General features: G+C 48.0%; 1 protein-coding gene across 4 annotated transcripts in view; it reads left to right on the top strand.

The window, feature by feature from the left end:
- Positions 1–24440, top strand: part of brf1a (BRF1 RNA polymerase III transcription initiation factor subunit a) — a 78119-nt gene that overhangs the window by 33047 nt on the left and 20632 nt on the right. For 2 of the 4 annotated variants that reach the window (XM_034562782.1, XM_034562781.1), the window contains exons 13-17: positions 13379–13440; positions 13826–13907; positions 13994–14049; positions 16175–16440; positions 18503–21146. In XM_034562782.1, the coding sequence (XP_034418673.1) occupies positions 13379–13440; positions 13826–13907; positions 13994–14049; positions 16175–16440; positions 18503–19619 (1583 nt within the window). In that variant the 3' untranslated portion in view covers positions 19620–21146. Of the gene's footprint in view, positions 1–13378; positions 13441–13825; positions 13908–13993; positions 14050–16174; positions 16441–18502; positions 21147–24440 lie in introns of those variants that run through there. The other 2 variants (XM_034562783.1, XM_034562785.1) reach the window with 2 other exon arrangements.

The raw sequence follows: 24440 nt of genomic DNA, 5'->3' as shown, positions 1-24440 counted from the left end.
ACTAGATATTAAGGGAACTTTAGGTCTCACTTTACCAGATATTAAGGGAACTTTAGGTCTCACTTTACCAGATATTAAGGGAACTTTAGGTCTCACTTTACCAGATATTAAGGGAACGTTAGGTCTCACTTTACCAGATATTAAGGGAACTTTAGGTCTCACTTTACCAGATATTAAGGGAACGTTAGGTCTCACTTTACCAGATATTAAGGGAACGTTGGGTCTCACTTTACCAGATATTAAGGGAACGTTAGGTCTCACTTTACCAGATATTAAGGGAACTTTAGGTCTCACTTTACCAGATATTAAGGGAACGTTAGGTCTCACTTTACCAGATATTAAGGGAACGTTAGGTCTCACTTTACCAGATATTAAGGGAACTTTAGGTCTCACTTTACTAGATATTAAGGGAACTTTAGGTCTCACTTTACCAGATATTAAGGGAACTTTAGGTCTCACTTTACTAGATATTAAGGGAACTTTAGGTCTCACTTTACTAGATATTAAGGGAACTTTAGGTCTCACTTTACCAGATATTAAGGGAACGTTAGGTCTCACTTTACCAGATATTAAGGGAACTTTAGGTCTCACTTTACCAGATATTAAGGGAACGTTAGGTCTCACTTTACCAGATATTAAGGGAACGTTAGGTCTCACTTTACCAGATATTAAGGGAACGTTGGGTCTCACTTTACCAGATATTAAGGGAACATTAGGTCTCACTTTACTAGATATTAAGGGAACTTTAGGTCTCACTTTACCAGATATTAAGGGAACGTTAGGTCTCACTTTACCAGATATTAAGGGAACTTTAGGTCTCACTTTACCAGATATTAAGGGAACTTTAGGTCTCACTTTACTAGATATTAAGGGAACTTTAGGTCTCACTTTACTAGATATTAAGGGAACTTTAGGTCTCACTTTACCAGATATTAAGGGAACGTTAGGTCTCACTTTACCAGATATTAAGGGAACTTTAGGTCTCACTTTACCAGATATTAAGGGAACTTTAGGTCTCACTTTACCAGATATTAAGGGAACGTTAGGTCTCACTTTACCAGATATATCGGCCGTGTCTGGTACCGACTGCGTCCTCATAACATCCCATAATCAAGTTAAAGAATGCTCTCCCAGGTTTAATTGTGGTAATTAACTCTGCTTCGGGAGGAAATTGGCTGAGCTGCGTGTGAAATGTGTTTCACCCTTTTTTAGGGTTGGGGAATGTGTAGCGGCGTCGCTTCCCTCGAGGTGGCTGACGTCTTGTTGTTGTTGTTGTTGTTGTTTTTATTTTTGCAGCACATTCAAGTGCTCCGTCTCTCCGGAGGGGGTCGGCTGGCAGTTTCTTGTTTGTGCAGAATTGAGTCATTTAAAAAGAAAATAATAACGTTGTGAGGTGTGATGGTCATCGGGAGAAACGTCAGAGTGGAACAAAGCAACGCCATCTTGTATTTCAAGGGTTCAGAAACGACAACAACAACACAAACAAACAAACAAGCAAGCAGCGACTCCTTTGAGGTAAAATGAATGCTTCTGTCAGTGGAGTCCGTGACTTCTGGCTTCTGGTCCTCATTTAAAGGTCTGATGGCAAAATATTCTTAATTCTGCGTACACTCGACAATAAACAACAATAAATAAAGTGCTTCAGCGCTGAGGGACACAAGCTACAGCGGGAAGAGAAAAAAGTGTCAAAAAACAATGAAATCTGTTTTGCATCAGTTTTTTCTTCCTTTGTTATAAACACAAAACGTTATCAATGTGGGTTCTTAACAGTTATAAATAAAACTACAAAGATCCATCATACGTTTCCTTTAATTAGCTAATTACACGAGTAGCCCCCCCCCCCCCCCTAATCTGGGTGTGCAGAGGTGTTGATGGATGTGAGGTGATGGTGCCGCTACATCTGTCCTGATGGGGGGTGAAGTGGTCTAATGTTTGGAGAACACCCGGAACCAGAAGGTCACGGGTTCAGAGCCTCTTTGTGTCCATACATAGTGAACCGGGCCTCGTTTCACAGCTGAAAATGTGCTTATATATAACAATAATAATAATATATATAATATGTGCATCAGCTCCTCGATGCAGACTGTTTTTATCAATGAGTCTGGAACCAAAGCAACGAGTAACACCGATAACGGCTTCGGTTCCCCGTCACAACGTCCTGTCTGGTGAAAATACAACGTACAATTAAACTGATTTATTTCATTTGCTCTCTTGCCGTTTTTCCATCTGCTGAAATAAAACATCCACATCATCTCTCTAGCTGGTTCATAAAAATGTGTTTCATGACCTTTAGATTCCCTATTAATTTTACGATTAAAAATAAATAAAATTAAAGAGTCTTTTTGGGAAAGATGCTGATCCGTTTACCTTTTCTTTTTTTTCATGAAAAGTTTATAACCTGCATACCAAATACAAATAAAGACGCTCACAGCCGAGGCTCAAAGCACACGGGGGTCAAACCCCCCATTGACCTCACGCCCCCCAGTAATGACCTCAGCCAATCGGTGGACAACACGAGTCGACGCTCTCCGAATCACCAGCTCTGCTGTTGATTTATAAATGCGTCTCCTTTTTATGAAAAACAATAACGTTGACGAGGTCATCGTAGAAGATGAAGCGAGATCAAAGGGTTAACTGCTGCAGGCTGATGTCACATGACTCGGATGACCAACCTTAAGTTAGAACCAGCAACAACAAAACGGGACACTTGACGTGTCGACGTGCATCAATGCTGGGAAATAAAATGTTTATTTTATTGATCCGACGATACCTGAAAAGATTTGAGACTGAATCTCTGATGGAAAGCTGTGATAATTCTGGCTGGATGTCGATGCTGAGGGACTTCAGCTGTGTGGAGAAGTTCCTCAGGATCAGCATGTCCCTCTTTCAGGTTCCTCAATGTCTCGAGGTGGACGTGAAGGCAGGTCTTTAGGGGCTTGGACTGGTTTGGGGACCGAGGTGTGTTGATGTCTGAAGAATCGAGACTTAATGAACATTCTTTAGCAACTTTACATTTACTCAACACGATAGATTAACCTCCATGTTTGCTGGGTCTAATTTCTGAAGTTATTGAGATTCAGTGAAAAGGGAAAAGAATGTCCTTAAAGGGGGTGTGTGTGTGTGTGTGTGTGTGTGTGTGTGTGTGTGTGTGTGTGTGTGTGTGTGTGTGTGTGTGTGTGTGTGTGTGTGTGTGTGTGTGTGTGTGTGTGTGTGTGTGTGTGTGTGTGTGTGTGTGTGTGTGTGTGTGTGTGTGTGTGTGTGTGTGTGTGTGTGTGTGTGTGTGTGTGTGTGTGTGTGTGTGTGTGTGTGTGTGTGTGTGATTTAGTTTGTTTGTGAGTGTGTGATTTAGTTTGTGAGTGTGTGATTTAGTTTGTTTGTGAGTGTGTGTGATTGTGTGATTTAGTTTGTGAGTGTGTGTGATTGTGTGATTTAGTTTGTGAGTGTGTGTGTGTGATTTAGTTTGTGTTTTCCTGCCGCTGTTCTTTTTGTTTGGAGAACGTTCTGTGGATTCATGCTGGTCCTGGTCTGGGTTCAGTTCTTTCGGCTAATTGTGGTGGCTTTGGTAAGGGCAGAAGGGGGCCGGGGGGCTCAGCTCAATCTTTGAAGTACTAAGTGGACCGGGTACCTTCTCATTAGGGCCGAGCCTTTCATCTGTACTCCAGCTTTACTCTCCAGTGTGAGAGGAGTTTCAGTGGACATTGGAGGAAGGGAAGGAAGGGAGGGAGGTCTAACCCTGACAGAAGAGGGTTCTGTGGGAAATGATCAATGTCAATGCCATATGTAAGAACAAGGTGGAGGGTGTGGCCAAAGCAGTGAGTGGGTTTCTGTACTCTGACAGAAGCCAATCGAGTCCAACAATGAGAGAAATGCAGTACTAAGGCAATCATTATCAATATCCACATGAATATTAAAATCTCCTACAATAATAACCTTATCAGTTTTAAGGACTAAACTTGATAAACACTCAGAACATTCAGATATAAATTCTGAATATGGACCTGGTGGCCGGTACAGTATAACAAATAGGATTGGCTGTAATGAGAGAGACAAGAGCTACAAGCTCCTCCTCCTTTTGGGCGTGTAAAGACATGAATCTCTGCACCTGTCGGATAAATATTTTATTTGTGTTTATTGCTCAATCAACAACAAAGCTGTGGCCACCTTCTGCAAAACAAACAAATGTTATTAATGAGTCGTTAATCAATAACGACTCATTAATAACCCATGAAGCCGATTCACTCTCAAAGCTGCCCGGACAGCTGGGGGGGGGGGGGGGGGGGGGGGGTGGACATGTGGCCGGATGGAGGTGACCTCTTAGTGTGTGTGTGTGTGTGTGTGTGTGTGTGTGTGTGTGTGTGTGTGTGTCTTCTTCTGGCCTCGAGGACGGAGAATCGTGATCCGTCTCGTCCGCCTGACGGGAGACGACAACGACCGTTTAGGAGGCAATGGCGCCCGCCGCCAGCTGTTGCGTCATAGCAGATTTCAGACCCCCGCCCCCCTTCCCTCTTGACTTAGCAGGACTGGGGCTCTTAGCAGGACTGGGGCTCTTAGCAGGACTGGGGCTCTTAGCAGGACTGGGGCTGTTAGCAGGACTGGGGCTCTTAGCAGGACTGGGGCTCTTAGCAGGACTGGGGCTCTTAGCAGGACTGGGGCTCTTAGCAGGACCGGGGATCTTAGCAGGACCGGGGCTCTTAGCAGGACTGGGGCTCTTAGCAGGACTGGGGCTCTTAGCAGGACTGGGGCTCTTAGCAGGACTGGGGATCTTAGCAGGACCGGGGCTCTTAGCAGGACTGGGGATCTTAGCAGGACTGGGGCTCTTAGCAGGACTGGGGCTCTTAGCAGGACTGGGGATCTTAGCAGGACTGGGGATCTTAGCAGGACTGGGGCTCTTAGCAGGACTGGGGCTCTTAGCAGGACTGGGGCTCTTAGCAGGACTGGGGATCTTAGCAGGACCGGGGCTCTTAGCAGGACCGGGGATCTTAGCAGGACTGGGGCTCTTAGCAGGACCGGGGCTCTTAGCAGGACCGGGGCTCTTAGCAGGACCGGGGCTCTTAGCAGGAACGGGGCTCTTAGCAGGACTGGGGCTCTTAGCAGGACCGGGGCTCTTAGCAGGGGGGCCCTCACAGGACGGGGGATCCAACATGTGCAGAAAAGGACGTCTGGTGCTCTGAATATGAGGCGAGCTGATGAATCCCGTTGAGTGACAGAAACCAAGTCTACGATAATTAGTGTTCCTGCCCGACTGAAGTCTGAGTCCGACGCCTCAGACTTTTGGGGTTCTGCTCGTACCCTCCGCCCGCTGTCCGTCACCCCGTACTGTGTGAGTCGGGGGAGGGTGGTGGTAGTAATTACAGTGGGCTGATACAGTACGACGGTGACATTTCTGCGACATTGTCTCACAAAGATGGCCGACAGATGGTTTAATTTATATAATACATATATGTGTGTGTTTAAAAAATAAAATTAGATATATTTTACTGTAAAATTGAGGCCCCATGAAGACTGTGACGTGACCTGAAGCTCCAGACTGATTGAGATGAAACATTTCACTTATAAATGTGCAGAGAAACCCACAGCTGCTGAGAATATCCCATAATGCATTGCAGCTTTTTCGTCAGGGGGACGTGACTCCTGCTTTGTGCGGTATGATCATAGAAAATCATCAGCGGAGGAAACATCTCAGACGTTGTGATTCTGGTGCTCAACGACGCGCTCGTTGAACGGTTCTCCGATGTCCTGACGCGGTGGACTCACTCAGTGATGATGATGATGATGATGATGATGATTAATTCATCTCCTCCCTTCTTATGAAAGCACAGAATGTTCTGGGAAGAAAACAGGCCGAATATTTGAGCGCGGACAAAATGACCAAATGTCTTTTGGATCTGAAGACGTTTTCTCAGAATATGAAAAGATCCGTCTGAGAGGACGTGGCTGCTCATAACAACAGAAACAATGGACGTGTGTTCAGAAGAGACTTCTATACAACCAGAGGAGTCGCCCCCTGGTGGTCAGGAGAGAGAATGCAGCTTTAACACATGAAGCATAGACTTCTATACAACCAGAGGAGTCGCCCCCTGGTGGTCAGGAGAGAGAAAGCAGCTTTAACACATGAAGCATAGACTTCTATACAACCAGAGGAGTCGCCCCCTGGTGGTCAGTAGAGAGAATGCAGCTTTAACACATGAAGCATAGACTTCTATACAACCAGAGGAGTCGCCCCCTGGTGGTCAGGAGAGAGAATGCAGCTTTAACACGTGAAGCATAGACTTCTATACAACCGGAGGAGGCGGCCCCTGGTGGTCAGGAGAGAGAATGCAGCTTTAACACATGAAGCATAGACTTCTATACAACCAGAGGAGTCGCCCCCTGGTGGTCAGGAGAGAGAATGCAGCTTTAACACATGAAGCATAGACTTCTATACAACCAGAGGAGTCGCCCCCTGGTGGTCAGGAGAGAGAATGCAGCTTTAACACATGAAGCATAGACTTCTATACAACCAGAGGAGTCGCCCCCTGGTGGTCAGTAGAGAGAATGCAGCTTTAACACGTGAAGCATAGACTTCTATACAACCAGAGGAGTCGCCCCCTGGTGGTCAGGAGAGAGAATGCAGCTTTAACACGTGAAGCATAGACTTCTATACAACCAGAGGAGTCGCCCCCTGGTGGTCAGTAGAGAGAATGCAGCTTTAACACATGAAGCATAGACTTCTATACAACCAGAGGAGGCGGCCCCTGGTGGTCAGGAGAGAGAATGCAGCTTTAACACATGAAGCATAGACTTCTATACAACCAGAGGAGTCGCCCCCTGGTGGTCAGTAGAGAGAATGCAGCTTTAACACATGAAGCATAGACTTCTATACAACCAGAGGAGTCGCCCCCTGGTGGTCAGGAGAGAGAATGCAGCTTTAACACATGAAGCATAGACTTCTATACAACCAGAGGAGTCGCCCCCTGGTGGTCAGTAGAGAGAATGCAGCTTTAACACGTGAAGCATAGACTTCTATACAACCAGAGGAGTCGCCCCCTGGTGGTCAGGAGAGAGAATGCAGCTTTAACACGTGAAGCATAGACTTCTATACAACCGGAGGAGGCGGCCCCTGGTGGTCAGGAGAGAGAATGCAGCTTTAACACATGAAGCATAGACTTCTATACAACCAGAGGAGTCGCCCCCTGGTGGTCAGGAGAGAGAATGCAGCTTTAACACATGAAGCATAGACTTCTATACAACCAGAGGAGTCGCCCCCTGGTGGTCAGGAGAGAGAATGCAGCTTTAACACATGAAGCATAGACTTCTATACAACCAGAGGAGTCGCCCCCTGGTGGTCAGTAGAGAGAATGCAGCTTTAACACGTGAAGCATAGACTTCTATACAACCAGAGGAGTCGCCCCCTGGTGGTCAGGAGAGAGAATGCAGCTTTAACACGTGAAGCATAGACTTCTATACAACCAGAGGAGGCGGCCCCTGGTGATCAGGAGAGAGAATGCAGCTTTAACACATGAAGCATAGACTTCTATACAACCAGAGGAGTCGCCCCCTGGTGGTCAGGAGAGAGAATGCAGCTTTAACACATGAAGCATAGACTTCTATACAACCAGAGGAGTCGCCCCCTGGTGGTCAGGAGAGAGAATGCAGCTTTAACACATGAAGCATAGACTTCTATACAACCAGAGGAGTCGCCCCCTAGTGGTCAGGAGAGAGAATGCAGCTTTAACACATGAAGCATAGACTTCTATACAACCAGAGGAGTCGCCCCCTGGTGGTCAGGAGAGAGAATGCAGCTTTAACACATGAAGCATAGACTTCTATACAACCAGAGGAGTCGCCCCCTGGTGGTCAGTAGAGAGAATGCAGCTTTAACACGTGAAGCATAGACTTCTATACAACCAGAGGAGGCGGCCCCTGGTGGTCAGGAGAGAGAATGCAGCTTTAACACATGAAGCATAGACTTCTATACAACCAGAGGAGTCGCCCCCTGGTGGTCAGGAGAGAGAATGCAGCTTTAACACATGAAGCATAGACTTCTATACAACCAGAGGAGTCGCCCCCTGGTGGTCAGGAGAGAGAATGCAGCTTTAACACATGAAGCATAGACTAATATACAACCAGAGGAGTCGCCCCCTAGTGGTCAGGAGAGAGAATGCAGCTTTAACACATGAAGCATAGACTTCATTGGCCCTTTCCTGAGGACCAATGGGACGTTATTAGTAAAAATTTTGACTTTCAAAATACCTAATTAGAAATACTTTCTTCATTAAAATTCCATCCACGAAAAAGTATTTTGCATATTTATCTCTCAATAACATCACGTTGGGGTCACCGGAAAAGGGGCGGGACTTCTGCGCTCTAAGTAAAAACATGTATTTGTATCCCAAGCACACATTTATGAGCACATCTGTTAAATATACATGTGGGATGCGGTGAGCCTCCACCAGCTCCTCTATGCATGCACCTCCATCCTGCTCCGAGAGGAGGAGCAGGAGCAGGTGGTGGAGTGGGCGTACCTTCAGTCCGGGCTTCTCCAAGGTCGAGGAGGTCAGGTTTTAATGGGCTCGCCCCCGTCAGCGAGAATCTAGCACTCTATTTATTGCCTCGGCTGGCTGGTTGTTTCTCCGGGGCGGCGCTGGCACCGAGCCGCGTTACCTCACCGCTGCAGGGAACAACTTCTACTCCTTTATTATTTTATATTTTGCATTTGAAGCACTTTTACTGAAAAGGTGATCCAACACGAGGTGAAGTGAGCTCTGCGGATAAAAACATGGCTTCACTTTTATTCTCCTTGAGGCTGCAGAATAAAGACTCGTCATCTGGAGGGTTAACGTCCAGAACACAAATATCATCGTTCTTCCCCCCCATTACCAATTAGTGTCTTTATCAAAGTGTAGCTTGGCATTCTTAAATCAACATCTATGAATCTTTTTATTATTCCATTAAAGGGGACGCTGCAGGTCAGTCGACTATAAATATGATTTCATAGCTATCACCGTGACATTTTAAATATGCAAATGAGCCGTAATGGTAACTTTGGGTGAAGTTGGAAGAAATCTCCAGATTCAAAGTAGTAAAATGAAACATTAAATGTGTATTTGGAAGTTTTATTCCGGCTAATTTGACAACAAGTCGATGTTACGGAAACAAAATAAATGCATCTTGTGCTTTAAACATTGAAGGATTTGTTAATATTGATATTTGAATACTTGGTAAAAACTGAAGTCACGGTGAACCCTCACTGGCAACCGCTCGGTGCTGCAGGACGAACACGAGTGGGTTTTGTTTTGCATTTCTGTTTAAATTAAACTAATTATGTTTTTAATTTTATTCAGTTTTAGAATCTTTCGTGCTGTTTTCCTCTGAGGCTAGCGGTTCCCCCCGTTTCCAGTCTTTATGCTAAGCTAAGTGCACAGATGAGTTATATCATCTTAACTATCCCCAACATGTTTATTCATAATGAAAATGATCTCATTTCAGAGCTATTTTGGTAAATGAAAACAAACCAAAAGCTCTGCGTTCGTCACGTGTACCTGATGAAAACGTCCTGCTCTCCTTTCTGTAACGCATCGAGGAGCCAGCATGTTTTAATTAAAACAAATGTGGGGATAATAATAAGTAAGTAATACTAAATATTCCTTCATATTATCATTCGTTTTCATCTCGATGCAGAAGCTCATTTTTGCTGCGGTCGGTTTCGTTTTACCTGTCGACAGCCAGACATCGAGAAGAATCCTGACAAATTGAAACGTCTCATGTCCCCCCCCCCCAGCTCGCCTCAGGTGTGTGTGTGTGTGTGTGTGTGTGTGTGGGGGGGGGGGGTGTAGGAGAGGATCAGGATTGTTGCTGACATCAAGCACCGCGAGTCCGGATAATGTGGCTCCTTTTTGAAGTGTGGATGATGGGTGATCCTGCACACAGCTCCATTCATCCTCCACACACGCACTCACACACACACACACACACACACACACACTCACACACACACACACACTCTTTGTCTTCAGCATGCCTCTTCCTGCTCCTCGGATCCCACATTTATCGGGTCATAATCTGTTAGAGGAGCAAAGAGAGACCTCATCGAAAGGTTCAACGGCAACAGATCGCAGGATATTTGAATGTTGGCCTTTCACTATAATTTGAGTTTTCAACTGACGCACACAGGCGTGTGTGTGTGTGTGCGTGTGTGTGTGTGTCAGATTGTGTATTTTTGAGGGTACGGAGAGAAACGACGAACCACTTTTCATTACTTTTGTCTTCGCAGCGTTCAGACTTCACGTTGACGCTCTTCATTTATATTTCACGGCCCTCGAACTGCAAAGTCCTCACTGGAGCTTCGAATGTGTATTAATCCGCCGCTGAAAATAGTTCCCAACTAAAAGTCCCCGTTTGCTTTAAAGCTAAGAAAAGTTTTAAAGTTGTTCGTCTTCACACAGACAGGAAGTCAGAACGCTCCGAGATGCATCCTGAGATCTGTTGACAGCATGGAGAACGCCAGCAGCCTCTTCCTTTGACATCTCTGTATCTCTTACTGTCTATGTCTGGCTCCAGCTCCCCCCCCTCCCCCCTCCTGTGTGTGTGTGTGTGTGTGTGTGTGTGTGAGGAGGAGGAGCAGCCCCCCCCCTTCCTCCCTCGCTCCCCCCCTCCCCCCCCCCCCCCCTCGTCTCCTTCACCTGTTGGCGTTGCTTCCTTCAGGGCACATTGTCTCCTGTTTCTTTGGCATTGGAGAGGTGTGTGTGTGTGTGTGCGCTTGTTTGTGCGTGTGCGTGTGTGTGTGTGTGTGTTTGTGATTTTCATTATCAATTGATTTTTTTTTTTTTCTTTATCGTTTTGTCGAAAATCAAAGTTAAATAAATGAAATCACCCGCTCCGATTTCCCACTTCATGCCCCGTCCACCTCCTCTTTTATGAAATATTTGATTTCCTCAGAGGGATCTTTCCCTCTTACGAGGTTAGAGATGCGTTCCACGTGGAGAATCCTGTTCTTAATTTATTTGATCCGTTCTGGTTCGATATGCAGGCTGAGCTGAGCTCAGAGCTCCGGGTTCTTCTGGAGGAAACTAGTATCTCACTCCACTCGGCAGGGAGGAGCTTCTGGGGCCACTAACGAGACGAGGTTAGCTTCTGTTAGCTTCTGGGGCCACTAACGAGATGCGTTTAGCTTCTGTTAGCTTCTGGGGCCACTAACGAGATGAGGTTAGCTTCTGTTAGCTTCTGGGGCCACTAACGAGATGCGTTTAGCTTCTGTTAGCTTCTGGGGCCACTAACGAGATGAGGTTAGCTTCTGGGGCCACTAACGAGATGCGTTTAGCTTCTGTTAGCTTCTGGGGCCACTAACGAGATGAGGTTAGCTTCTGGGGCCACTAACGACATGCGATTAGCTTCTGGGGCCACTAACGAGATGTGGTTAGCTTCTGTTAGCTTCTGGGGCCACAAACGAGATGAGGTTAGCTTCTGTTAGCTTCTGGGGCCACTAACTAGATGCGGTTAGCTTCTGGGGCCTCAAACGAGATGATGTTAGCTTCTGGGGCCACTAACGAGATGAGGTTAGCTTCTGGGGCCACTAACGAGATGTGGTTAGCTTCTGTTAGCTTCTGGGGCCACAAACGAGATGAGGTTAGCTTCTGTTAGCTTCTGGGGCCACTAACAAGATGCGTTTAGCTTCTGGGGCCACTAACAAGATGCGGTTAGCTTCTGGGGCCACTAACAAGATGCGGTTAGCTTCTGGGGCCACTAACAAGATGCGGTTAGCTTCTGGGGCCACTAACAAGATGCGGTTAGCTTCTGGGGCCACTAACAAGATGCGGTTAGCTTCTGGGGCCACTAACGAGATGACGTAAACTTCTGGGGCCACAAACGAGAATATAAAATGTAATCCACTTCTTTTACAACCCGTCATAACAAGAAACGGTTAGTTAGTCAAACAGACCATAAAGCAGAGGATGCTTTAGGGCGGGACTACAAGGTGATTGACAGGTCGACACCAGAGACGTATACGGATGTCTCTACGTCACTCCTCCTCAGTCCAGACATGATAACTTCCTGTTCACTGGTTGAAAAAAAAACCAAGATGGCGACGGCCGTAATGCCCACCAAGAGGCTTCAAAACCTGAAGTCAGAAGAGCGCCCGCCGACCTCGGGACCTCTCTTCTGTCTCGTGGCTCCTCCTCTTCCTGCATGGTCGATTTTAAAGAGAGGCCTGAAATGAAATACCAATAACTTCTCTTTTTATACAAATCTTATATTTCAACTGCACCTTTCTAACACATGATATGCAGATTCTTCTGCAAGAACAATTTCTTTTAGGGGGTTTTGATCAAATTAGGGAGTGCAGATATATCAAAGCCAGACTGAATAATACCCCCCCTCCCCTCCTCCGGGTTGGACCGGTGTTATCAGCTCTTCGTCTCGCTGCCTCCCGGAGCCGCCAATCTCTCCCAGGGCTTGTCTCCCTCTTATCTCCCCCCCTCCCCCCCTCAGAGGGCTGGGCCTCACAGATAGCGGCTGACCCGTCGCTTCTCTTTCTTTAAACCCGTCTCTTCTGACTGGATTATCTCCTCGTCTGTGGGAGAACACACCTTCTCCTGTCTCTCTCCCCTCCCCCCCCCATGTTGGAGATGCCACCATGTTGGAGGGCGGGGCATGAACCCGAGGGAGCCCCCCCCGACGAGTTAAACGACTCCCTTAAAGCTCTTGAAAACATGTCCCGCCCACCTCTGCTGCTCTCTGATTGGCCGTCTGATGTCTGTCCCACTTTGAGAAGGTGGAGGGTCTTCTGAGTGAAAGCTGTCGAGTTTCACGCTGATGTTTCTTTTTCTTCCCCTCTCGCTCCCTCCCTCCTCGTTTCCTTTTATCAAAGTCAATCACGTTTCCTTTGAACCGTTCTCTTCTAAAAGTGAACTGTCTCCCAGCGGGGGAATTAAAATGCCTCTTGTTCTTCTTGTTCTTGTTCTTCTTCTTCTTCTTCTTGTTCTTGTTCTTCTTCTACCGACACATTGTAAACGTCTGTTTCGCTCGGGGGTCGGGGGGTCGGGGCTCGTCGGGTGTGTGAAAAATGCAAATTGCCATTTCAGCATCTCCCTGAAAGTAAAAAAAAAGAAGCGCGGCCGCAATCTAGAAAGCGCATCGTAATTGAAAAGGAAGCGTGCTGAAGGTAGCCGGCTTTGGGCCCGTTAAGCCCATTAGCCTCTTATCAGAGGCCACAGTGCGGTTATTAACCCTCGATGGAAGAGATGCAGCAGGATGCGTTTTGTTCCTTCTTCCACCAGCTGCCGTTTCCTGTCGTCTCCCTCTGGGACGGCGACGCTACCGTGGAAGTGTGCGTTAAAGCCAATGTTCTAAGTGTGTGTGTGTGTGTGTGTGTGTGTGTGTGTGTGTGTGTGTGTGACAGATGGGGATGCTGACGGCGGGGAGCTGGACCTGAGCGGGATAGATGACAGTGAGATAGAGCTGGTATGTTGCTGTCCACTCGGGTTTAACTGCTTCCTGTTGAGCTCCTCCCTCCTTCCTGGAGGACCTTCAATGGACCTTCAATGGAAGTCACACTGGTGTTCGAGGTCTTACTGGGATGAACTTAGTTTGTCAATGTTTGTTAGCAGGACGTTTGCAAACATTAAAACTGATTTTAGTGACGTTAGGTTGAAGTTTGATCAGGAGGCAAGGATTCAAATAAGTTACATTTATGCTCTTTTCTTTTAAAATCCTGCTCTCAATGAATAAGAAAATGTATGTTTATTAATTTTATTTATTGTAGACCGAGTATATAAATGTATGTATGTATACATACATACATACATACATACAAACATAATAATGTGGTCGTGCTCCCTCGCTGCAGTACCTGCTGAGTGACTATGAAGTCCAAGTGAAGACGGCGCTGTGGATGGCAGAAAACTCCGACTACCTCAAAGAGCAGAAAGGTACTTTTATTATTATTAATTCATAAAGCTCCTCCTGGACCTCCTGCATGGTGTCCTGATGTTCTGTGTCTTGCGTCTGCTTTCAGAGAAGGAAGCAAAGATAGCGAAGGAGAAGGCGCTCGGGACCTACAAAGAGAAGAAGGTACGGCTTTAAGAACGTTAAGAGGAGGTCAGAGGTCACAGGAGAACCTCAGTCCAGGAGAACATTAAGAGAAGGTCAGAGGAGAACCTCAGTCCTGTAGAACGTTAAGAGAAGGTCAGAGGAGAACCTCAGTCCTGTAGAACGTTAAGAGGAGGTCAGAGGGGAACCTCAGTCCTGTAGAACGTTAAGAGAAGGTCAGAGGAGAACCTCAGTCCTGTAGAACGTTAAGAGAAGGTCAGAGGTCACAGGAGAACCTCAGTCCAGGAGAACATTAAGAGAAGGTCAGAGGGGAACCTCAGTCCTGTAGAACGTTAAGAGAAGGTCAGAGGAGAACCTCAGTCCTGTAGAACGTTAAGAGAAGGTCAGAGGAGAACCTCAGTCCTGTAGAACGTTAAGAGAAGGTCAGAGGTCACAGGAGAACCTCAGTCCAGGAGAACATTAAGAGAAGGTCAGAGGAGAACCTCAGTCCTGTAGAACGTTAAGAGGAGGTCAGAGGGGAACCTCAGTCCTGTAGAACATTGATCAGTTGTTATCAGAGGAAGGAACATTCAGAGGTCAGAGGAAGGTATCAAACCTCCAGCCGTTCGAATCCGTCATCCAACATCAGCATAAATCTGTTATTTCATGACTGAACTCTCTTTCCTCGTCCTCGTCCTCTCAAACCGGTGGATCTCTACATTTGTGGATCACGACCTTTGGGTGCGTCTCCTAAAAGGTCAACGTTGTTGTTATTCTCATGCAACGTTCTTTAAAAACATGCTGCAGGATCCATCCATTTTCAATACCGCTTAATCCTCATTAGGGTCGCTATCCCAGCTGACATAGGGCGAAGGCAGGGGACACCCTGGACAGGCCGCCAGTCCATCGAGGGCACATGTAGGGACATACAACCATTCACTCTCACATTCACACCTATGGGACATTTAGAGATCAATTAACCTGCAGCATGTCTTTGGACTGTGGGAGGAAGCCGGAGAGCCCGGAGAGAACCCACGCTGCCACGGGGAGAACATGCAAACTCCACACAGAAGGACCGCTCCGACCGGGAATCGAACCCGCGGCCCTCTTGCTGTGAGGCGACAGTGCTAGCCACTACACCACCGTGCTGCAGGATGTTTTCTTATTTATTTCTTGACTCTCTAAACGTCTGTTGAAGCTCCACCTCGAGGTGAGTCTGCAGGGCGGCTCGGATTAAGATTCAGCCGACTCGGCACTATTGATCAGCAGGTTTTTAATCTACTCCAGAAGAATGAATCCACTGAAGATTACTTTCATTATTGATCCTGCTGTCGATTGCTTTTATAAACGTGTGAAACGTGCTCGTCACATGGCGACGCCTGCAGAACCAAAAAGATATTCATATATGTAATATCTAAAATAACTCTATATGAAATATCTAAATAACGTATATGAAATATCTAAATAACGTATGTAATATCTGTAATATTATTATTACTAGATGTAATAACCTGAGGACAGCAGCAGATCCTGCAACCAGAGAAGCTGCGATTTATTTATTCCCTTTCTTACTGTATGATGGAAATGAGTGGCAGATGACCATCAGGTGTGTGTGTGTAGTCACAGTGAGACGGGTGCAGAGTGAGACGGGTAATGACGTCACTCGTTGGTTTGTGGACGTTTTGAAGCCTCGAGTTCGACATATTGGTCGTCGCCATCTTGTTTTTGTTGCAACCAGTGAACAGGAAATGACCATATCTGGACACGCCAGCAAGTCGGACGGTCCGTTCACTGTGAGCATGTTAGCACGCTGACGTTAGCATTTAGCTCAAAGTGCATCCTCGCACAGTTGTTTCCTCGTTAGTTGAAATGAACCTTCACAAAGGTTCTGTTTTGGATTGGATTTTATTTATTTAAAGCTGTTGTCAAATAAATTCATATTCCTCGAATGCAGAAGAAGGTAGCCAACATGGCCGCTCGTGGAGTAAAGTTGAGCCAACATGGCCGCTCGTGGAGTAAAGTTGAGCCAACATGGCCGCTCGTGGAGTAAAGTTGAGGCTGTGTATCGGCGGTTCTGAAGCTCCCTTTCCTTTGAAAGTTATTCCACGTTTTCTCTTCCAAAGTCTTCAGCAGCTCACCTCCTATCCCCCCCCCCCCCCCCCCCCAGCCCAGAGGACCCTCGAGGAGGCACCCTCCGATCCGAGCCAACACCGCGGACGAGGCCATCGGGAAGATGCTGGAGCAGAAGAAGATCTCCACCAAGATCAACTACGACGTCCTGAAGGACCTCAACATCAAGCCCGCCGCCAGCCCGGCTCGTGGGGTCGAGTCCCCGAAGAAGGAGCCGTCCACCGCCAAGCTGACGGGACGCAACCGCAAACCCCTCCGGCCGGCGCTCAGCCTCAGCACGCCGCTCAGCAGCCTGGGGAAAAGGTCGGTGGACGTCTTCATACCGTTTTACTTTTAGTGTCGGTCGGTTAGCATTGTAGCTCCAACTCTTATTAGGAACTGTACAATCTAACGCACCTTTAAATGTGGACTTCCCCTTTAAGAACAAATCCACCCTTAATATACAGTTTTTTTTTCTTTCCATCTAACTGTTTGTACGTTCTGGTGTCCTGATGCATGTTGGGTAAACAGGACCTCCACAAAGATAACAGCTGTCCGTCATGTTAAATACTTGAGCCTTTAATCAGATAATTACATTACATAATTATATAAACAACAACAACACCTGAAGTGGACGCATTGGTTAATTCCGTTTGCGCGGTCTTTCAAACCGGTGAATAATATTAATAATAATCCTCAAACAGCAGATGTTTGTTCACCAGCTGTTCCTCCTCCTCCACTCGGTGGTCCTCCACCTCCTTCTGGCAGACGCTCACTGGCATCTGTGTGTTTTGGCTTCTCACTCAACTCCTGTGGGATGTTCTCTGCTTCCACCTCTTGTGCCAGGATTTGTGTTTGCCCTCCTCCTCTTCCTCCTGCTCCTCCTGCTCCTCCTCCTGCTCCTCCTCCTGTTCCTCCTGCTCCTCCTCTCCTCCTCCTGTTCCTCCTGCTCCTCCTCCTCCTGTTCCTCATCCTCCTCCTGCTCCTCCTGTTCCTCCTGCTCCTCCTGTTCCTCCTCCTCTTCCTGCTCCTCCTCCTCCTCCTATCCTCCTCCTCTTCCTGCTCCTCGTCCTCCTCCTCTCCTCCTCCTCCTCCTGCTCCTCCTCCCATACATGCATTCACAGGACGGATCCACATCGAGCCTTTCAGACCACTTTAATGTGTTTTTAAAGGCCTTTTAGGGACCAGCTCGACGCTCTCTGGGAGTCCTGCAGAGGACCCCCCCCCCCCCCCCCCCACCATCGTGGTTAGTCATCTGGTTGCAGTTTGCTAGACCTCCGTAAACCCGGTCCTGAGCTCTGATAATCCACTGGATGTGGTCTCACACCCAGTCGGCTTCTATTTTCTGCTTCAGTCGGGACTCTTCAGTCAAATAGAAGTGTTAAAAACAAGAGAAGCAACACCTTTGAGACTTTAAGAATACGGATTGTGTCCAAAAGAGTTGAAACGTGTGCGTCATTCTTTATTCTGAGGGTTGGAGGTTCCTCCTCTCCACGTGTCCTTGAGCCCCAAAACGCCTCCACCCTCCACGGGTTTCCATTGTTTACCTTTTAAAACTGGCCAGATTGAGTTATTACAGACGGCTGAAAAGCAGAGAAATGGGACCAGAAAAAGAAAAGAGACTAAAAATACAGAAAATAAAAATAGAATTTACAAAAAGAATACAGAAATGCAGAAACATCCCCCCGAAAAATCTAAATCAGAAAACGCAAAATCAGCATAAATTGAACCGCAACACAGAAAGAAATCTATGAAAAAACCAGAAAAATGTCAGTTAAAAATAGAAATAAAGAAGAAACTGAAAAGGGAGAACGACTAAAGAATCGGAGGAAGCGTGAACCTTCAGGTTCTGGACCCGCTGGATGGCGGCCTCGGCCTCGGGGGGCGGCCCCGCCCTCTTCCTCTGGCGAGCTGATTGACGAGCATTATGACACATCACAGCACTTCCCTTTCGCTTTATTGATCGGCGTCGTGGGGGAACCGGCCCTCTGAGGGAGGTCGGAGGTCGGCCCGGTGGCTCCGCCTCTCTGAGCGTCTTCTTCATCTTCCAAACGACGCAGTGAAAGGACTTTTATTTTGAAGGCGTCTGAAATACGACGGATACTTGTGGAGCGGCACAATTAATCATCTAAAGATCACGGTCTCCATAGATCCATAACAACGAGTTCTTCTGTTTATTTGAACAAAGAAGCCGTTAAATATCTAAAGATATCTGACATTCTACAGACTGATGGATTGATACATCTGCAGGTTAAAGGGCCACTTTGTAGCATTTCAGGGGACTCATTGGCAGAAATTGAATATAATGTTCATAACGAAGCTTTCATTGGCGAATAAATCACCTGAAACGAAGGAGCGGCCAATCCAATCCACGGTGTCTCTACAGGAGCCCGGAGCGGCCAATCCAATCCACGGTGTTTCTACAGGAGCCCGGAGCGGCCAATCCAATCCACGGTGTCTCTACAGGAGCCCGGAGCGGCCAATCCAATCCACGGTGTCTCTACAGGAGCCCGGAGAGGCCAATCCAATCCACGGTGTTTCTACAGAAGCCCGGAGAGGCCAATCCAATCCACGGTGTTTCTACAGGAGCCCGGAGCGGCCAATCCAATCCACGGTGTTTCTACAGAAGCCCGGAGCGGCCAATCCAATCCACGGTGTTTCTACAGGAGCCCGGAGCGGCCAATCCAATCCACGGTGTTTCTACAGGAGCCCGGAGAGGCCAATCCAATCCACGGTGTTTCTACAGGAGCCCGGAGCGGCCAATCCAATCCACGGTGTTTCTACAGAAGCCCGGAGCGGCCAATCCAATCCACGGTGTCTCTACAGGAGCCCGGAGCGGCCAATCCAATCCACGGTGTTTCTACAGGAGCCCGGAGAGGCCAATCCAATCCACGGTGTTTCTACAGAAGCCCGGAGAGGCCAATCCAATCCACGGTGTTTCTACAGAAGCCCGGAGAGGCCAATCCAATCCACGGTGTCTCTACAGGAGCCCGGAGCGGCCAATCCAATCCACGGTGTTTCTACAGAAGCCCGGAGAGGCCAATCCAATCCACGGTGTCTCTACAGGAGCCCGGAGCGGCCAATCCAATCCACGGTGTTTCTACAGGAGCCCGGAGAGGCCAATCCAATCCACGGTGTTTCTACAGAAGCCCGGAGAGGCCAATCCAATCCACGGTGTCTCTACAGGAGCCCGGAGCGGCCAATCCAATCCACGGTGTCTCTACAGGAGCCCGGAGCGGCCAATCCAATCCACGGTGTTTCTACAGGAGCCCGGAGAGGCCAATCCAAAGCCCGAGGCCACCGTGGGGCGTCTGTGGCTCCTGAATCCGTGTTTCATGGAGGAGAGATCGGATGTGGAACTAGTTGTCAGTCCAGAGCGGCGTCGGCCTGACGCAGATCTTTGTCCACGAAGCCAAACCAACAACAGCAACAACAACAACAACAACAAGCGGCCGGCGGCTTTGAGCCGCTCCAGTTGGCTAATGGCTCCTGTCCATGAATGAAGCGTCTCTGGTTCTCAGAATGGACGATCGCTCTGCTGAAGGCGTTCGACCCGTTTGAATTTTTAAACCCGTTTCCTTGTCAATGAATCTTTCATTCTGCACTTTCTGTCATTTCTGTTCTTCCTGAATGGGGGGGGGGGGGGCACACATCCTTTCATCCTTTCATCCTTTTATCCCCAAATCACTGAACTCTGCACTTTGATGCACAACAATGTTTTTAGACCTGCTGGTTTGTTTTCTACTTCCTGTATTCAGATGCTGTTAGGAGGAGAGGAATGCAACGAGAGGGTGATAAGCTCTCTCTCTCTCTCTCTCTCTCTCTCTCCTCTCCTCTCTCCATTCCCCCCTCCCTGAATGGTGTCTTTCAGACCGTTGCCCCTGTAAAGGTTGTTGTGCTGGTTCTTTAAAAGAGTGAGAGACCTCTGGGAGTGCAGGAGAAGGCTGCTGACAGTGTGGGCATTGTGCCTTGTTGAGGCCTCTGAGGGGGCTACACTGAGGCATTGTGCCTCCTCTCCACTGCAGCGTTAGCTCTGCTAGATGTTTAACTTAAACCTTTAGTATCTATGTCTCCCCTGAAGACCTTCCTCAGTAACACGTGGAACATCAAACGTTCTCTGGAGTTTAGTTCTCACCAAGATTATTTCTATAAAAGAAAGAAAAGTCACGACTGTTGAAACAATGCTTCATTGTGACCTTTGTTTACTTTAACATGATGATGATGAAGAAGAAGATGGTGACAACGATGAAACTCGTTGGTGAAGACAAGTCTTCTATCTTTCGGTGACGATCTGCTTCACCTGAAAAAGCAATTCCTAACCCTCCATTTACCTCCCTCCATCTTTCCTTCTCCTCCATCACTCCTTCTCCTCCATCTTTCCTTCTCCTCTTGCTTTCTGGTTCTTTCTCCATTTCCTCACTTTACTTTCCATCTTCTTTCAGCCTCCGATCCAAATTTGTCCACGTCTTGTTTGCTCTTTTTGTTTTGTTGTTCCTCCTTCTTCACCTCCTTCTTCGTCCTCTATTCTCTCGCCTCCTCTTTCCTCATCCTCGCGTCTCCCTCGGTTAAAAACCTCAGACGACGCCGAGCAGGAGAAACGAGGAAGAAAAGAACGAATCGGAGTCTTTAACGTTGACTTCAAAAGGAGACACAGGTGCATTCTGGGAGTTTGTTGCACGGACGCGGAGCACGACGACCGAAGACTGCTTCTCCAGGTTTTAGGTTTTGACCAATCGGGTCGACGCATCGCCCAGGTCAAAGGTCACGTGACCTCGCAGCCGAACGCATCGAGAGGAACTGAAACGGCAGCAAAAACAAATCTCTGGACACCTCAACAATAACAACAACAACGACTTGTTGGCGTCTCGTAAGTCTTCAAACTCGGAGGGTCAGAGGTCACCCGGCTCAAACCAACGGGCGAAGACGCGTCGCCGCTTCACGCATTTTGTATTTTCTTACTCGCAGCTCTCATCCCACCTCCACCCATCCCTCCTCTTCCTCCCCTCGTCTTCATCTTCCACTCCTACTGACTCGGCCCTTCAGAGCCCCCCCCCCCTCCCCCCCCTCCCCCCCCTCCCCCCCCCGCCAGCTGCCAAACAGACCCTCCCTGTTCCCTCCGTCCCTCCTGGTGGATGGAAAAGCAGTCTTCCAGAAATAGCCCAGATAATTGCCCTCCAGTGATGTTTTTTTTCTCCTCTGCTCCTTCATCTGTTCCTCGCCCATTTAAAGCCCCCCCCCTCCCACCCCCACCCCTCTTCTGTTTTGAGAGACTTCTTCGTGGGATAAATAAAGTAAATAAAATGAATTCCTCACTGCATTCTTTCTCGAGAGGAGGAGGAGGAGGAGCCTCTTTGTCTTTTCCAACAAATGTAAACTCAAACTGCTGAACTCGGCTGTTTTTTATTTTTAGCCAGATGTTACTGCCATAGGAAAGGGAGGGGGGGGGGGGCAGAGGAAAGAAGGGGGGGGGGGGGGGTGGTACTTCAGGCTGTCGGAGCAGGTGTCATGAAAAAGTAAAAAAGTCATCCGAGCGTTTAAAAAGAACTTTACAGAAACGTGAAAAAGAGAAGCTGTCGTTGGTGCGCTCGATGAGGACGTTGGCGACCAGCTGTGAGAGGAGGGAGTGGACTCAGTCGGTGGTTTGCAGCCCCTCCCTGTGAGCCTCTGATCACACCCCCCCACACCCCCCTCCCTCTTGCAAACTGTGACCAATGACCCGTTGGATGCTAGTGGAGGTTTACACACACACACACACACACACACACACACTTCAAGGAAATCTTTTACCCACAAAATGACCGTTTGTATAACAGTTACTCGCCTTGAAGACTTTTTCTCTGCGGTGGAAATGAGAGTTGAATCGGTTTAAAATCTCTCATCCAAGTCTCATTTATCCCGGACTGTTTATAAGAAGTGAGCGTAGTTATGAAGCAGAGACTTCTATACAACCAGAGGAGTCGCCCCCTGGTGGTCAGGAGAGAGAATGCAGCTTTAACACATGAAGCATATACTTCTATACAACCAGAGGAGTCACCCCCTGGTGGTCAGGAGAGAGAATGCAGCTTTAACACATGACGCATAGACTTCTATACAACCAGAGGAGTCGCCCCCTGGTGGTCAGGAGAGAGAATGCAGCTTTAACACATGAAGCATAGACTTCTATACAACCAGAGGAGTCGCCCCCTGGTGGTCAGTAGAGAGAATGCAGCTTTAACACATGAAGCATAGACTTCTATACAACCAGAGGAGTCGCCCCCTGGTGGTCAGGAGAGAGAATGCAGCTTTAACACATGAAGCATAGACTTCTATACAACCAGAGGAGTCGCCCCCTGGTGGTCAGGAGAGAGAACGCAGCTTTAACACATGAAGCATAGACTTCTACACAACCAGAGGAGTCGCCTCCTGGTGGTCAGGAGAGAGAATGCAGCTTTAACACATGAAGCATAGACTTCTATACAACCAGAGGAGTCGCCCCCTGGTGGTCAGGAGAGAGAATGCAGCTTTAACACATGAAGCATAGACTTCTATACAACCAGAGGAGTCGCCCCCTGGTGGTCAGGAGAGAGAATGCAGCTTTAACACATGAAGCATAGACTTCTATACAACCAGAGGAGTCGCCCCCTGGTGGTCAGGAGAGAGAATGCAGCTGGTGGTTCCGTTTCTGCTCCTGAGGTTCGTTTCCTACAAAACGGAAACTGTAAAACGTCCGATTACCAAAGTCTCGTCCCCCCGGCTTCAGATTCTGCCTTCATCTGCTGGAATGTGTTCCAAGAGACGGAGAGAGAGAAAGCGTGGAGTTGGATCTTAACGAGTAAAATAAATGTAAACCTGAGCTCCACACAGCGATTTGGGTACTTTTCCGTCCACTAATGGCATGACATGCTAGTTGGTACATGCCAGAGGCTCAAGGGCCTGTGGAGGAATCCCCCTCGCATGTTAAACGAGGCACATTCACATCCAGGTCTTCTCCATCCGGAGAGACGCTCACACACATTTAATCCCCCCGCCCTCCTCACACAAACCCATTTCTCATGAAACCCGGAGAAACGAGAGCGCCTCTTTTGATTCTGCTCAGCGAACGGCAGCTCTTCCCCCTTCTGCAGCCTTTTCCTATCAAACGGCTTCCAACGGCCAAACCTTTTGTTCTCCAGCACCGAAAGCAGCCGGGTCTGGAGTTTAGAAGAGGAACTGGGTCATTTGGAAAAGATCCCAGTTTTTATCCAAAGCTTAGCCACAGAGAGAAAAAAAGAAAGAAGCGACCCAAAAAATGTTGACACCCTAAGAGTTGAGTCCATTGTGGTAGTTCACGGCCTCGTGGCTTAGCAGCCCGGGTTCCTCCTTTGTCCCTCGCTATCTCCACTCTCCACTCTCTTAAAACCCAAGATGATATATTAGTTTAATTTTTCTTTAAATATATATTCCCCTTCCCCGCTAAGTTTTATTGACACCCCCCCCCCCCCCCCCCCCCCCCCCCCCCCAGCTATTGCCAGTTGTCAGCCAGTGGCTAAACTGCCTCCCTCAATCGCCTTTTCAGCTCAGGCTTAGTCTCATTGGCAGTAAGCTGATTAGGAACGAGCCGCTAAGCCCGGTAGAGACTGATAGCCTAACAGAGAGAGTCGGAGTGGATGAGTGAGGCAGGAGGAGGAGGGTGAGACAGACAGGAGTGAAAGGATAGAAAGTGAGACAGGATGGGGGAGGCTGAGGTTAATAGTTGGGAGAGGGGCGTAAACGTTGGTGGTTTGACGTCTCTGAGATAAAATAACACCGTAAAGTGCAAGTTGGGGCTGAGGAGGAGGCGCAATAGAGGAGGTCTGTTTGAGGAGGAGGTCTGTTTGAGGAGCAGGTCTGTTTGAGGAGGAGGTCTGTTTGAGGAGGAGGTCTGTTTGAGGAGGAGGTCTGTTTGAGGAGCAGGTCTGTTTGAGGAGCAGGTCTGTTTGAGGAGCAGGTCTGTTTGAGGAGGAGGTCTGTTTGAGGAGGAGGTCTGTTTGAGGAGGAGGTCTGTTTGAGGAGGAGGTCTGTTTGAGGAGCAGGTCTGTTTGAGGAGGAGGTCTGTTTGAGGAGCAGGTCTGTTTGAGGAGCAGGTCTGTTTGAGGAGGAGGTCTGTTTGAGGGGGAACGCTTTAGTCGCAGACCATCTTGGTATTTCTCCGTCACCATCTTGGTATTTCTCCGTCACCATCTTGGTATTTCTACGTCACCATCTTGGTATTTCTCCGTCACCATCTTGGTATTTCTCCGTCACCATCTTGGTATTTCTACGTCACCATCTTGGTATTTCTACGTCACCATCTTGGTAGTTCTCCGTCACCATCTTGGTAGTTCTCC

This window comes from Cyclopterus lumpus, chromosome 22, assembly GCF_009769545.1.
Source record: "Cyclopterus lumpus isolate fCycLum1 chromosome 22, fCycLum1.pri, whole genome shotgun sequence".
NCBI classification, from domain to species: Eukaryota; Metazoa; Chordata; class Actinopteri; order Perciformes; family Cyclopteridae; genus Cyclopterus; species Cyclopterus lumpus.
The sequence above is the reverse complement of the archived record's forward strand: the minus strand, read 5'-3'. Positions and strand labels throughout refer to the sequence as shown.